Below are 15,584 nucleotides of genomic sequence, written 5' to 3'. Positions count from 1 at the left end.
TTTTTATTTTATTCGGCAGCGTGTGTCCCTTACCACCGCTGCTATCTTTGTATCTCTTCAATAAGGCTGTATCAAAAAAAGACAACTTCGTTGCTTTGTTTCACTTCTCTCTCTGCCCTTGATTTCGAATTTCTAATATTTTCCCTTCATCTGTCCTCTTTTGCCTATTTTGTAATATTTCCCAGTTGTAGAGGATTCACTTGGTTTACCATATTTATTCAATTGCCATCTCAGCTCTGTTTTATTATGCAACCGTTTCCTCTGTTTGAAAGGCTGCATTAATTACCTGACTTATATTGGTGTGTTGTTGTTTTTTTCCATCAAGCCTTCCCCAGCACCGAACACAAAATGAAATTTAAATTTGTCTGAGAGAAGACTCGCAGCAGGCAATATGTTTATAATTTTGCTAGTTTAGTAGTTTGAAGCCGCTGGTATACGGAGATGTGACTTTTTCTGCTCATAAAGTCCAATAATGTGTCTCAATGGATTTTATAAGGGAGCTCTATTAATCTTATGAATTGTTTTGTCTCCTCAGGTGACATCGGAGCAGCTCGTGATGCTTTTGGAGCTTCTGCTCGAGGAAGAGGAGCTGAGCGCGTCAACGGTGCGCGCTCTGCAAAGAACCTACGACCTACAGAGTCAAGACGCCGAGGTAAGACCACACACACACATGCTCGAACAAGTGAGCGTATGCATCCCAAGCTCTATAATCTCCTCCCAATTATAAGAAAGTAGAAGGTTTCCTCCGCCTTTCCATCCCAAGGCGCGCCGCTTAGTAATGTGTAGTAAATTCTGCTGTAATAGCATCTCTCTTCTTTACAGCCACCATTACTGACTAAATCCCACAAGTATTCGCTTCATGTTTTAGTACTGCACAAAGTTCCTTAATGGTACTATTAACGATGTTTGTGAGTACGTGTGTGTGCGTGTTTGTGCTCTGCAGCTGTGTGTGTTGGCCGCTACAGGAGTTCTTACTGTACAGCGCCGCCTCTCAGTACAGGAGTGTGAAAACACAGCTGCGGCACAGCCTGTAAACCGTCCACGCTAACCTTCGTCGTTAACACATGGCTCGTCTTGAAAAGAAAAATTTGATACATATTTAGTTCTTTACAAGTTTCTTATTAATTATATGAGCTGTTTTGTTCGGGTAGTAATGTATACAATGAGGCTCAGATGTCAGCTGAATGGTTATTTTATTGAATCCAGACTAAAGTTACATTTGAAGACGTTTTTTATGATTTTCGTTGCACACTCAGGCTGCATGGACAAGTCCTCACAGATACAAAATGTTGCCCCTATTTGGGTTACTGCTAGAATAGGTTTACATTCTTTAATGCTCCAAAAAAACTTTTTCACATACAGTCCATGGCTGCAGCTCTGTGTTCCCCCTCCAACTAAAATGCTCTGTTTTAGTTCCTGTCTCTTTAAGCAACCCCTACTTGAATACCCAGTCTGCTCTGATTGGTCAGCTCACACAAGCCTGAGCCATGTCTCCAGTCAGTTCTGTTGTGTTTTCAGCTTCCAGTCATCTTTATTTCTACCATAAATATAGGCAGAAATTATGCAAATATATGACATGGTTGTGTAGTGTGATGTCACAGAATTAAAGCCGGGACTGCTGACGAGGCATTTCAGGCCCATCAGGAAGAGTGTTTTCGGTGGGAAAGAAGAGCTCCCGTTGCTGTGGTCTTTGGGCTTTTTCACTTTCAAGACCTTTTACATGCACAAGAACATATACAACACACTGAAGGAAAGGGAAAAAAAACTGAAAAAGCACAATAGGTCTCCTTTAACTCCCTTATTAGCCTCGCAGTTACAAGATGAGGCCACTTTGCGTCGAGCCTCGGGTCCAGCTTTATGTTCAGGCCTCTTCCTGGCAGATGAAATCAGATTCTCATCTGCAATTTCCAGGAAAAACTTTTAGCCTCCGCTAAAAATACACAGGGCCATTATGCACATAGTCATGCATGGAAACACACACTCTCTCACTTTCTCTCTCTCACAAACATGCACACACCTGCACGCACCTGTCTGGAGGCAATGGTCCTGTCCTAATGTTGGTAATCTCATTCAGGAGAGGTTAATCACCTACGTCGCTCCTTATGAATTTGCCCATTTGTTCTGTTTCTCTTTTCTTTCGCTCCCTGTCTGTCTCTTCTCACTCAGCTTTTCTTTGTCCGACACTACATCCTCTTCAGAGGGATTGATGATAAATACAAGGCCGAGCGCAATTATGCCTCTGTAGCCCCTTGCTGTTTACCTCATAGAGGATGAGAGCTTTTCAGAGTCGATGGATATTGGATTAGAGGAATGATTCTCATGGCTTCTGAAGAGCAGTAAGCAATAAGCATCCAGATAGGACAAAACACAACAGATTGTCCACCCAAAAATAGAACTGTATTATCAGTTTGCATAGAGTAAAAATCTGCTGCGAGTCTGCTAATGATGATTTCATACCACGTTGATGGCAGACTTTCCCTGATTTGCTGTTTAGATCAATTTTATTAATCCATTTTATAAGCTACTTTCATATTACCACAGCTTAACCAGATGATAGAAGCATGGCATGCTGTTGCATATATACTTTCACCACCTGTTAGTTGCTGAATACAGAGACGTTTAACACGGTAGTACACCGTGAAGTGAAAGTGATAAAGAAGTCTCTGGGTTAAAGATGCAGTGAAGACTGGCGTGCAAGCTCAAGCCTGCGTGTGTGTATACTGAAAGGAAATATGTGGCTGACCACAAGTGTGCGTGCAGCCGGGACGGCTTTGTGAACGGTGTGAGTGACCATGAATACGTGTGTGAGCCGGAGCATGTGTTCGCATGTATGAGAGAGAGAGCATGACTTTTCCCATGAGCCTCATGTGATGTGAGATACTTGTGTGCCTCTCTTTGTGCATGTGCATGTGCATGTGTGTGATTTTGTGAGCTAGTACATGCATGCTTGTGTGTGTGTGTGTGTGTGTGTGTGTGTTGAAGGCCATCTGCCGGTCAAGCACACAGGGACACATTGTCTGTTTGAGCCCAGGTTAGGATCACTCCTCCGGTGACCGGAGACTTGACGCGACCACATCAAGTCTGCTTCCACGTGAAGAAAACAAAAAGAGGAAAAAGAGGCATTGAGAATAAATAAACCGAGGAGCGTCTGAGAAAATAGTCAATCTGAGTTTATTTGTGTTGCCTTTCATCGCAGCGACAGTCTCGGTGGGCTTCACAGACTGGAAACAAAAATGGCTTCTGAAGTGAACAAGAAAAACCACAAAATAAAAAAATCTCTAATGGGAAAAATATGAAAAAACCTCGAGAGGCATCACAGAGGAAGGGATCCCCTTTCATTTCAAATAGATGCAACTGAACAAAGAATAATGATTGCGTAATGGATAGGGCTGCAACTAACAATTATCGATTGTTTCTTGATTGATCAATGAGTTGTATGGTCTATAACGTACCATAAACATTTTGACAAAAAATGTTTCCCCCAAGCCAAAGTTGACATCCTCAAGTATTTAGTCTGCTGTCAATGAGGCCAAAAAGCAACCACATTTCACATTTGTTAAGCTGGAATCGGCTGAATTATTTATTTAATCAGAGAATTATGACGTTTTTTCCTTAAAGAAATTACTCAAACCACAAATAAAGGAGCACAAATATATAAGTTGAAAGAAGAGTTGGTATCGTAAAACTGTCTTCGATACAAAATTTTAATACCTAAACATTAATCTTAGGTATTGATTAATGGCTTTTTTTGTTGCTTTTATTGTCTTGATTGTAAATTGTACCAAACAGGCAGTTTGAAGTGGCCGGCTCACTTCTATCTGACATTTAAGAGACCAAAATGAATCATGAAATCAACTAGCAAATCAGTCAATAATGAAAATAATTATTAGTTGCAGCCCTAGATGAAAGACAGAAATTGTGAAAAACAGCTTTAGCTCAAAGAGATCATGCTGTTCTGTTCTGTTTTTATTTTATTGCTGTTCACAGTTTATGAGGCTGTGTTTGGGTCCCTTTGCTGGTATACAGTATGTGGACATGTCCAGACTGTAACGTCTGTCATGTCTTTAAGATTCTTACTTTGAGATGACTGACATCTTCATTGCTGAAAATCTTATTTTAAGAGCCGGGCCTGCAGTATAATCATTATTGGTGAAATCACAAATAGTTCTGAAGCCGATCCAGGTCCAATATTAAGTGATGCAGCGCGCATACACTGAAAATGGACTTGAAGGCACAGTAGAGGTTAATTTTGTAAGCCTTTATACATGTGTTGAAGCATCATTATATGTATGTGGCGTTGGTGCTGAAGGGTGAAGGAGGGGCAGAGGTGCAGTAATAAATGAAGGAATGTCACTGTGTTATTGCATGTACTGTCAGAGAGAGGGGCCCAGCGAGAGGAAACAGAGTTAAAAAAAAAAAAAAAAAGAGGGTAAGGAGAGGTGCACCAGGCAGCTGCTCTGCCCCAGGGCTCTCCCTAGGAATGTAACCCAGTGCAGAGAACAGCTGCTGGGGCTACGCAGGCCAGAAGGGCAGGGCTGGCACCAGAGGGTACACATACTGTACACACACTTGTGAATACACACACATATATCCTTATTCCAGTGCATGTTTCAGTGCATTGCTTTCTGTCATGTCCGGTTTGGGTTTTTTTGGAGCCTCGCAGAGAAAAAACCAGAAGCAGAGAATGTACAGGAAAAAGAAGATTTTATATGATGTTGGAAGAGGAACTAGAAAAGCCCCTCTGAGACCACTTAAACTCATGTTTATTTAGTAGGTTGCAGGAGTAATGTGAGGATTTAAATTTTGCAAATGGAGCGTCGCTCAGTCTCCATTCTCATGCTGCATAAACAGGCAGAAGGATGGCGCTGCAATCAAAGCGAAAAACTCCTATTAAGAGTGTGCTCACATTCACACGGAGCTCAGGTAGATCCATTTGGCCCCTTTTTAGTGCACATCCTCAAAATGAATATCTGTACGAGCGCTGTGAAAATGCCCAAAGCTTGAGCTGTTGAAATAGAATCAATCACCAAAAAAAAAAAAAACCCACGCTTGGTCACTGTACTCTCCAGAGGACTAGTTTATCATCCTGAGTGTGTGGAGATAGTTATAGAGGAGATTGAAATACCCACAAAAAAAAAGCAGCCAAGTGAAACTGTCAGGCTTTAAAGAAGTGACAGTGCTTTAAAAGATTTTTCATCTGGATCTTTTTTATCGCTCTTCTGTCTCTTTTATCATCCTCCTGTCTGTCTCCTACACGAGAGCGTATCCGTATACACATGTGCCGCGTATATCGACGCCCGCGCACGTGCACGGGCGGACGTGCATGCCCATAGCAGATGATGAAGGATGATGGCTGAGGCGGGGACAGAGCCAGTCTCTGATCTCTCCTGTAACCTCGGCAACAGAGCTCCTATTGATCCTCTGGGAGAAAGGCCAGGCATTAGCTCTCACACACATGCAAACATACAGTAAAAATACACTCATGCACACACACCGAACAGACACACAGACAGAAGAATTAAATATAACTTTTAAACATGAACTTTAGATCGAGATGGCCTCCTTTCTAAGACAAAGTTCACGTCTGTTAATCCTCCGATTCTGGATGAATTTATTCATTGTCAGACAAGCGGCTTTGTCTCTCGGCTTGTCAGATGAGCTGTTTGTCTTTTGTTACTGCAACTCAGGGAGATCTGATCACATTAATGTGAGTTCACTGGCAAAGAATAAAATGTCTGCGAGGACATCTTTTTGAAGAACTAATTGATGATATTATTTATTTATTTATTACTTTTATTATTAGTATTATCCCTCTAAATGCACTGTAACCAGGGCATGTATATGTTGCTAAGGCTTTCATGTGTTCAGATCAATCTGCTTTGGATGAACAAAATAAACTCAGAACACAAAAACTTGTGTTACTTATACAGGCAAGTGCAATTATTTAAAATGAGGGATATGTTAGCAGCTAGTCTGCTGCATTCAAGAAGCTCTTTTAGCTTTTTAAGTCTAATAAAAACATGTATAAATAACTCTATTAAATGCCATAGTCTTATTAACATAAGTGAAATAGCTGTCACTGACATACCTCGGTCTGAAAAGGCTACCTGACCACCTCTATGTGTTTCTCTTTGCATTAAGAGTTGTTGTATTTTTTCCTCTGCTTTGACTTCCAGGTGCGACATCGCTGGTGTGAGCTGGTGGTCAAACATGCGTACAGTCAGGCTTACGGAGACGTGGAACACTTTCTAGTTCATGACCAAGTAAATACAATGAAATCTTTAAACACTTTTCAAAACTCTGATTCAATCAGAAAGACGCCTCTGCATTGTAAGTAAAAAAAAAAGTCAAATTGAGTGTGTTTGTGTGTGTTCCAGGCCATGGGTGTGTATCTGTACGGGGAGCTGATGGTGCAGGAGGACCCTGAGCAGCAGGCTCTGGCCTGTCGCTGCCTCTCATTAGTCCAGGAGGAAATGGACCAATCGGCACGCAGAGTGGTGGAGGAGATGGTGCTGTGACGGTGGAGGTGAAGTCTCTTTCTTAGTTTTTCATTAATGAAAAATGAGTACCAACCATGTTGTGCGTCAGATGCAAAATGGACCAAAAGAAAACATTTTTATCTTCTTTTGTTTTTCCTGCCATCTTTGCAAAATTCATTATAATTTTACCTGCTCTCAGCGGCACTGAAAATGGGTAGAAATGACATCATCAGGTCTGCTAACATGCCGGATCAAAGATGTAAAAATAGATTTGTGTAGGTGTTCAGCTGCTTCAGTTTAGTTTAAAATCTTTTCAACTGGCCGTTGGATTCTACTCCGGAGAGAAGAACCAAAAACATATCAGTATGACAAAACATTTCAGAGTATTTCTCAAATATTCTGTATCATCTAGTCATGTAACAATATTATAATTCCTCCTCAGTATTTATACAAATCAAAGATGATATTTCTATCTCATGCCTGAACTTTTAGTCTGAACTGGCGACCGTACAAGAAAGCTTTGTGTTGAATTGATCCGGATTCCATCTGCACCAGCAGACAGTACACACTTGAGTCACTTGGCTACCTATACTTCACATTCCTCCCTGAGCCCATTTAGTGTGTGTGTGTGTGTGTGTGTGTGTGTGTGTGTGTGTGTGTGTGTGTGTGTGTGTGTGTGTGTGTGTGAGTGTGAGTGTGAGTGTGCGTGTGCGTGTGTTTGTGGACTCAGAATGGGGCCTTTTCCGTGGTTTCACAGCAGCGCCATCAGGATGTGTTTGTCAGTGAAGGAATTTGGGAATGTGTTCCTCAAACAAACGAGAAAGGGGAGAGAGAAAAAAGGGAGAGAACGGGTCAGCGAGCTTTTTCTGAGGGGCTCGGGACACGTCTCTGCTCAATATGGGGTGATTTTTATACTGTGTGTGTGTGTGTGCGCGTGTGTGCGCGTGTGCGCGCGCGTGAGTGTGTCTCAACCGCTGAGCTTTTTGACGATTAAGAGCGGTGAGGGGTTTATTGGTCTCACACTAAATGCAGGGAAGAGAGAAATTTATGGTTTCGACAGAAAGAAAAGGGAGGAAGAGGGAGAGCGGAAAGGAGGAGGGGAGTGAAGACAGGTCTCTTTGAAGCTGCTGATCTTTTCATAACAGTCCTGCTATTACTGACACTAACCTTTGAATAATGAGCCAGCAATTAAACAGATCTTGGCGCAACTATTCAGCTGCACTGTAGAATCCCTGCTATTCTTCAGAGATTTTAAACAACACAGTAGTATGATATGGATTGAATGCTACAGCTATAGATTTGTGAAGAGATGTCGGTGAGGGAGTGATGATTACGAAGTTAAAGGTACGCTAAAGGTCCCGAACTGGAATCGTGGCGAGTATATGAAAAAGCACACGAAATATTGGATCCTAAAAAATATTTTTGACTAAATAAGCAACAATCAAAACTAAAGAAGGTCAGTATTCATCCTCAAATTCTAACCCAAAGCTTTGATAATGGACTATGTATAATGTCTTGTCTGCCTCTCAGGGTTTAACACTCAAAAAAGCCTTAAAATCGTGATTCATAAAGCCTGTATGGCTGCTGATTTTTCGATCTAATGATCAATTTAAAATTTGAGAAGCTAAAACAGGCAACTGACTGCATTTTTGTCTAATCAGTATGTGTGTGGTGTGGTTCTCCATGATGATGATGATTCAGATTCTGATTGCGATATTGACAAATTTTGATTGATGCCGCCATGCTCTCTTTTAATCATAAATCCAGATATCTCCCATTAAAAAAATACCACAGCTATTGCAACTTTCTCAGAAAATTGTTGATGTAAAATCCATCACTCAAGAAAGAAACTGATTGGGAGAATAGATTCGAAATCGGACAACTCTATCTTACAATCCACAAATTTAAGAAGTTGTTTGAATGTAATAACGTTTAAGTTAGTTTCAACGTAGAGTTAAAATTTAGCTTAAGATTAACATCAGTTATTTCATATTCACAGTTGTCTTAACAGAACGATGTTGAAATACGGAAAGACTAATATTAGAAGAGCCAGAGGAATATTTCTTCAATATTTCCACCAGGGAACATCCATCCCTTTATGTTTATTACGTTGGATTCTGCACAGTTACTTCTGGTGTTAGTTAGAGATGGTGGGACCATTGAGCCAGTGGCAAGTATTAGTTCTCACAACCCAGCATGTTGACTTAACCCTCAGACTTATGATCAAGGTCCCAATTAGCTTCTGAAATCAGCCAGCTGTGTTGTTATCTTGTGACCCCCAATTCGGTGAAGATCGGGTCAAACAAGAAGTCTGTGACCTTGGTCAACACGGGCTGCGTCAAGAGGTGCCGCTAAACACTTGTCCCCATCAACCTGAGTGACTTACAGCGCTAAATCCCTTTTTAGGCCGTGACCGAGCCTCTACGAGACGGGCTTTTATCTTCAGACACACACACGCGCGCACGCTCAGACACACACGCGGACAGCTTTATGCATTTGCACAGGATGTGAAAGGCTTTCTAGACAAGTGCTCGGCATCTGGCTCAGTCCTGATAAATCTCCCTGAAACACACACACACACACACACACACACACACACGTATATAGCGCCTATCTGTCTGTGCCCGCAGATCTTTTGTCATCATCCTTCACTCCCTCACTACATCTCCCTGTGGAGCATCACTACAAGTACAGGAGGAACGAAATGGGGACGCAAAGACACCTGAAAGAATAGAAGAAGAGAAGAAGCATTTAGAGATTAATATCCTAACTTTTACTATTGCTTCCCTTTGGACTGAACCATACCGAGCCTCTGTAAACATCAATGCATCACGCCGGTCAACCGAGCTCAGGTCCAGATCTCTCTCCAATTAAAATGATGGATGAAGCTACCTCTTCACCGCTTTTTCATATCGCTCTGTGGGGAGACGGATTCGTGTTTTACTGCTCAGTTTGTGTTCTCCCCCTTAAGTAGAGCAGCCCTCCACGTACCCTTTCAGACCCTCGCACACGGACCCCATAGTACAGTGGGATTAGGCTGAGGCGGGCTGAGAGGGTTTTAACTGAAAACAACATGTCTGTCAAGGCGCGCTCTCTGCTCTGTGTGTTTAAATCTAAAAAAGCACAACCCTTTAAAAAGGAGAAGGGTGGTCTCTCCCTGTCCTTTTTTTTTTTTTCATCCCTGCCTCCCCGCTCACTCCCTCGTTCTTTTCTTCCCCCGGTACATGCCTCTGGAATCCCTCTTGATCCGCTTAATGAGGGGCATATCGCCGGGTTAGCCGAGCGTGGCGAATGAGAGAGGAGGAGAGGGGTAACCAAGGAAAACAGTGCGAGAGGGAGACGGGATCTACAGGTCCCGTCTTTCATGACCGCGCTAAAAGGATGAAGAACAAAGAAAGTTAGAGACTTTTTTCATTTCGTGGGTCCTGCAGGTTTGCGCTGGACTTGAGGGATGTAGTTAAGAGGAAGGTGGGGAAGGGGGAAAAGAGAGAAAAAAAAAAAGATGGAAAGAAGTAGATCTTGTTCATTCATGTCTGGGCTGTGAGGGTTCCTGGCGTGCTGATTTGTGACTTATGATAAAATCACATTGCCAGGGATTACCACACAGCCCTGACCCAGCCGGCTGCCATGGAAACCGCACACATACGCACACACACACACACATGCATACACACACACACGCACGCTCTTCCGTCCCCCCCAGAAACTTCAAACTAAAGAAGACATGATTATCTAAGAGTGATTGTGTTTGAGGGTTTGAGGCTGATGAGGGAGCCCAGAGGGGTCTCGATGTGAGTGTGAGTGTTTGTGTGTGTGTGTGTGAGAGAGTGCGTGTGTGTGCGCACGTCAGTCGACCTGACAGACAGGGATTGTATCCTCTCTCCAGCCAGGCACAGAGCTTAGCTGATTGGTGAACAGTGATTGATTTCCTCTTTGTTCACAGTGGCTAAGTTCTGCACCTGAGGAGAGCATGAACCAGACAAGCAAACAAAGGAAGAGAACGAGTCGGTGCGAAAGAAAAGCGAGAGAAGAAATGTTCTTTGAAGTTTTTCTTCTCCCAACGCCCCCCCCCCCCCCCTTTTTTTTTTTTTACATTGGAGGCTGTGTGTGTTTGCGCGTCTTCAATTCTCTAATGCGTGTTTATACATTTCAGCCTTCGTCCTCCCTCACCTTCCCCTTCTCTCTCTTATCTCACTTCGCTCTTTTTTTCCTCCCCTTATCTTCATCCTGCATTTTCCCTCCATTTGGTGTCACCTCGGTCTTAAATACACCTCATCTCCTCCAGTTAAAACTTTTTTTTCCCGCCGAGACCCTCTCACTCAGAAGAATTAAACGCACAAGCATCCTCACGAATTCAAAACACCGCGCAACGTTGCTAATGAGCGCAGCGCTACTCTCTTCCTGCTTTGTCTTTCGTTCTTTCATCTCTCTCCCGTGCCCTCCGCTTCCAACCCTCTTTTTCTGTCTCCGCGCAGTTACGTAGTAAAAAAAAAGATAATCCTGTAGATGATGCCAGTTGTGTGCTCTGTAGTTCTTGCAAAGGTGAGAGCCAAGTACCTCTGGAGAGAGACTCGGTAGTTCCAGTACTAATGAGGCCTGGGGAGACCCAAACCGTGCCTAATGCCGCTGACAGATATTTCATCAATCCGGGAGCAGCGGCCATCATCGCCCTCATCATCATCCGTGTCCTGTTTTTCCACGTTTCCCTTCTCGTCTTACAGCAGGCGCTCGCTGTGTCATACAGCTGTATTAGCTCTGTGCAGTATGTGCTCCGTACATGTTGTCGTAACATGCTGTTTTTACAGTTAATATACAAAAAAAATAATGGAATTTCCTCATGATTACTAACAGGAAGGTATTTATCAAAGATGACCGCAACTTTTAAACTTCACCGCTACTGTAGCTTTCCAAAAAAAGACCTTCTTAATAGGTCTGTTGCAAAGGATTTAGTGGCATCTAGTGGTGTATTTGCAGAATGCAACTTACTGAACACCCCTCGCCTTGCCCAACCCTAAGAAACATTTTTATGTTATTTACCTCAAAATATGTGAGCTTGTTTATAGTGGTGCTTTCTAACACATCCTCCTCTCCTCTCCGCTGTCCGTGTGTTTCACCTTGGGGAAAGTAAAACACTTTGGCCAAGGTTATGGACTGCACCTTTACTGAACCAGAGCAGCAAGCTTTTTATTCCCCTCACATCTTATTTAGCGCATTACCAGACAGACTCCTTCTGTTTTTATACTTTCAAAATAAGAGTCCCCAATAAACCGGTAAACACTGTATATATGGTTATGAAGGTGCAAAAAACATCAGACATTTCAGTAAGAGGCTGTTAAAATAGCTTACAGCTTGTTTTTTTTATTAGTTATCTGATAGTCAGTGTTTTATTATGAACATAACATTGAATTATCGATTGAAAGGATTACAAAAATGTTTGTATATGCGGTTAATCATAGTTCTTAAAAAGAAAGAAAATAGGAATTGGCCAAAATTTTAAAGGAATAGTTTGTCATTTGAGAAACTGTGCCGATTAAGATCACTTAATTTTTTTTACTGCCACCAAAATCCTGAGCAAATCTAAATGATCTCAGACATAGCTTTTCCATAAGGCAATTGCCTGTTACTTATTAGCAGACACACACACTTGCTATAAGCAGGTTCTATCAGATATATGGGCCTGGCTCATTTATCAGTTTAGCTCTAGATACTGACAGCAGCTGGTTAGCTTATCTTAGCTAAGCATGCAGACTGGAAACGGGTAAACAGCTGGCCCTGCTCCTCCAATAGATAACAAAATCTGTCTGCAAATACTCCTTAAATTCATTAATAAACATGTTCCATTTTGTTTGCCTGTTGTGGTTCAACGTTGTTATGTTCTTTACTCTCAAGCCAAAAAAACATATTTCCCAAATGTCAAACTATTCCTGTAACATAACGGTTCAGTTTAGATACAGCAGGGTAGCTCAATGAAAAAAGGTTGACCGTGCTCAAAGCAAATCAGCACTCAAATCATCCCTTCAGCACTTAAAGTGCTTCACGTTTTAAACTTCAAATCACTTTGGCAGTGAAAAGTGCCGTCCATGCATCCCTTGCTGATGTGTATTGATTTCAGATCTAATCTCAGCCCGAGGAAGTGGAGATACAGAGATCCATAAAGCAGGCAGATTCTCACACAACACATTTCCACACTGTGGAGGAAAACAAGACTGAGGCGTCGAAGATGGAAATCTTGCAACGATTTTGGAGATTTCCATCATTTTTGGGATGTCAGTTTCAATTTATTGAGACAATTTAGTGTTTTCTACTGTGGATTTACATCAGAATAGCTTTTATCATTTTGTCTCAGATAGGGAAAAACAAAAGGCCGCGATCCTGTAAAACACCCACTGATAACTAGAAACGCAGGAATTCTCGATTGGGTTACACCACACATTCTGTTTCGAGCATCACAGAGTGTAACCAAATCGAGTCGAGATGAGCTTCAAACACAAAACAAAACAAGCAAACAGCCAACTGTTTCTGTGAAGTCAACGATCAATAAATCTCAGTCTGTTCTAAACGTCTCTTTTTCTTGGGACATTTTAGACAAAGTTTCTCATCAAAGCCGTCTACCTCCAAAATAATAACTTGTTTAAAGTTTAAAATAATGACCAAAAAGTAACTTGCTGTATAACGCCGGCTAATTGTAATGCAAAGCTATACTGTTCTGGACCAATCGCTCCCTGATCAAAACAGTGACAGATGGCTGAAAATGTATTTTAGAACCCGGTCAGTCTTTTTTTGGCAAAAATCAGAACACGAGCTGCGAGGAGGTATTATAGCGCTCTATATTCACGACGGCAAAATGGCGACTAAACGAGGACAGATGTGTGAATTAGAAATGAGGGCCATGTGGAGCCTGCCATTTTTAGACCTATATTTAGGGCCTGTTAAAAGAGTAATGACCATCAAAGGCCTGTAAAAGAGAGGAATTGCCATCAGAGCGCGTATCTAAAAGGTGATTTATTACAGTCTAATGGGAGGGAAATGGCGCTCTGCACATCAAAGGACAAAGCAACATTGTATAAAATATACTTATTCTGCCCACATTTTCCTCTCTTTACAAGACTAAACTTGAATGAGTGTCTCTTTAATGTTCTGTGTACTCGCATTTTCAAATAATATGTTGGAAACTTTTTCGATTTTAGGCGATGCAGTGTGTATGCGTGCTCCACACAGAAGGTGCTGGGACATGATTGTGATGGATTTATAGTTGGCCTTTTATGATCAGACTCTTTAAATAGCCACTTTATGTCAACACTGTACCAATCACTTTGGATAGCTGTGGTCTCTCTGACGTCAAGGCGGAGAGGTTCCTACCAGTGCAGCCCCTCGTCTGCCAGCTAGTGAGATCCAACTAGCTGAACAGTTTACAAGAACCGACAACAGTGTGGTAAAGCGGAACACTGTCTGACACGCAGCCTGAGTTGCTTTCAACAAACACTGCAAGCACGAGATGAAAGAAATGTGTTCATAGCCAGCCAGCGCTTCATGAGAAAGAGGGATTCGGGCTTGGCTTCCTGTGCCTACTGAGCTGATAATCAGTCCTACAGAACCACTGGCTCAGTTCAGCAGGAACAGGAGTCCAGGCCGCTCACCACCGAACCACGACACGCTGGCACTGGTCTCAACCGGCTCATCCTCCCCCTTCAACAGATACATATAACAGTTTTGTCCACCAGAGGATACTACTGAAGTTCATCTCACAGTTTTGCAATGTAAAAGGTCCTGATGGTCTTTACTAACCATACTGAAAGAAATGCACATCGAATACTATATGTTGGTCTAGATGTTTTAACCTTTCGTAACAAAAAAAAAAAAACAATTTCTGTCTGGTTCTTTGGCTGAAGTGGATTATCTGTCTGGACTAAACACAGTGTATTCAGTTTTTGCCTTCGTGTCAGGTGGATACCAACAGTTCAGCCAGATGATAATGTAGACGTCTACCAAATGCTCTAATCCGCATATATCTTTCTCTTCCAGGCTGCTGACCGTAGACGGAGACAACAGGAGTTTGGCATCCGGGGGCGTACGGAGGTCCAGCGCTCACCTCCTCTTCCTCTGTAGCAGCGGGGACGCTGCAGAATCGCTCAGCAGTGTGAACACCAGAAGGCTGTGCTCTTACTCTACAGCCAAGGCCAGCTGGCAAGTTTTAGAGCGCAGCAGTTCCGTTCATTCAAGTCTAGAGAAACAGCTGATGTGTGTGAACCAATAATGATTCCAGCTGTTCCTAGTGAAATGCAATGTTGTTGTCGACATTATTGTTGTGGGAAGGGTGAAAAATGACATAATTTCACCCATTTTAAAAGAGGTCTGTCATGGAGAAAGACGGTCACGTTTCAGATCTGGAGCTGCTGTGTTTAAGTTAGTCTGCTGTACATGTGTGGCTGCGGAGGTGTGAGTTCATGTCTGTTTAGTCTAAAGCCACAATATGGTTCTTAAAAGTTTAGACTGGAAATACCTTCAGGTGAGTCATGTTTCAACACTGGAAAATATACAACAGACAACTTTCAGAGCAACCTGTGTTAATAATGTTGTTTATCCGTGTAAAAACTCTTTGATATGTTGACATTGAAATAAAATGATGTTTTCCTTAAATAAATGCAAGACTTTTCTTTAAACTTAATCCATCACTGAAGGAGTTAAACCTGCACATCAGTCAGTCCCTCATGCCTTTTATACTGAATTTAAATGCAACTAAGGTACAAATATCACAGCCAGATTGTCATTTCAAAGACATCTGTATTACTGAATTAAACATCGGCTATGTAATGTATTCATAAAAAAATGTTGAGTGGATTCCAAGTTAATTTTTTTTTTCCTTCACAAATCCAGTGAGGAAAATTGGATGTTAGGTTTCTGTATTGGAAATGTTCCTACACAGACAGCCGATGATGTGTGGTGCTACTTTACAATGTTCCCTCTCAGAGGTTAGACAGGTGAAGATCATTTTTTTTAAACACTTTAAAAGAATAAATCCATGATTCAGATCCAGAATTTTTGATGTTTGGTTTTGTACTAAAGTTTTAAATTGCGATAACATTACTTTAGATTAAATATTTGTTT

General features: G+C 42.0%; 1 protein-coding gene across 3 annotated transcripts in view; it reads left to right on the top strand.

Annotated features, from left to right (window-relative positions):
• Positions 1–15,120, top strand: part of aopep (aminopeptidase O (putative)) — a 78,018-nt gene extending 62,898 nt beyond the window's left edge. For all 3 annotated transcript variants that reach the window (XM_030418124.1, XM_030418123.1, XM_030418125.1), the window contains 4 exons: positions 536–652; positions 6,177–6,263; positions 6,378–6,526; positions 14,502–15,120. In XM_030418124.1, coding sequence (XP_030273984.1) covers positions 536–652; positions 6,177–6,263; positions 6,378–6,518 — 345 coding nt within the window. In that variant the 3' untranslated portion in view covers positions 6,519–6,526; positions 14,502–15,120. The remainder of the gene's footprint in view (positions 1–535; positions 653–6,176; positions 6,264–6,377; positions 6,527–14,501) is intronic.
• Positions 15,121–15,584: the final 464 nt, after the last annotated feature.

Source organism: Sparus aurata, chromosome 5 (assembly GCF_900880675.1).
Source record: "Sparus aurata chromosome 5, fSpaAur1.1, whole genome shotgun sequence".
Lineage (NCBI taxonomy): Eukaryota > Metazoa > Chordata > Actinopteri > Spariformes > Sparidae > Sparus > Sparus aurata.
This window is presented reverse-complemented; position numbering and strand designations above follow the sequence as displayed.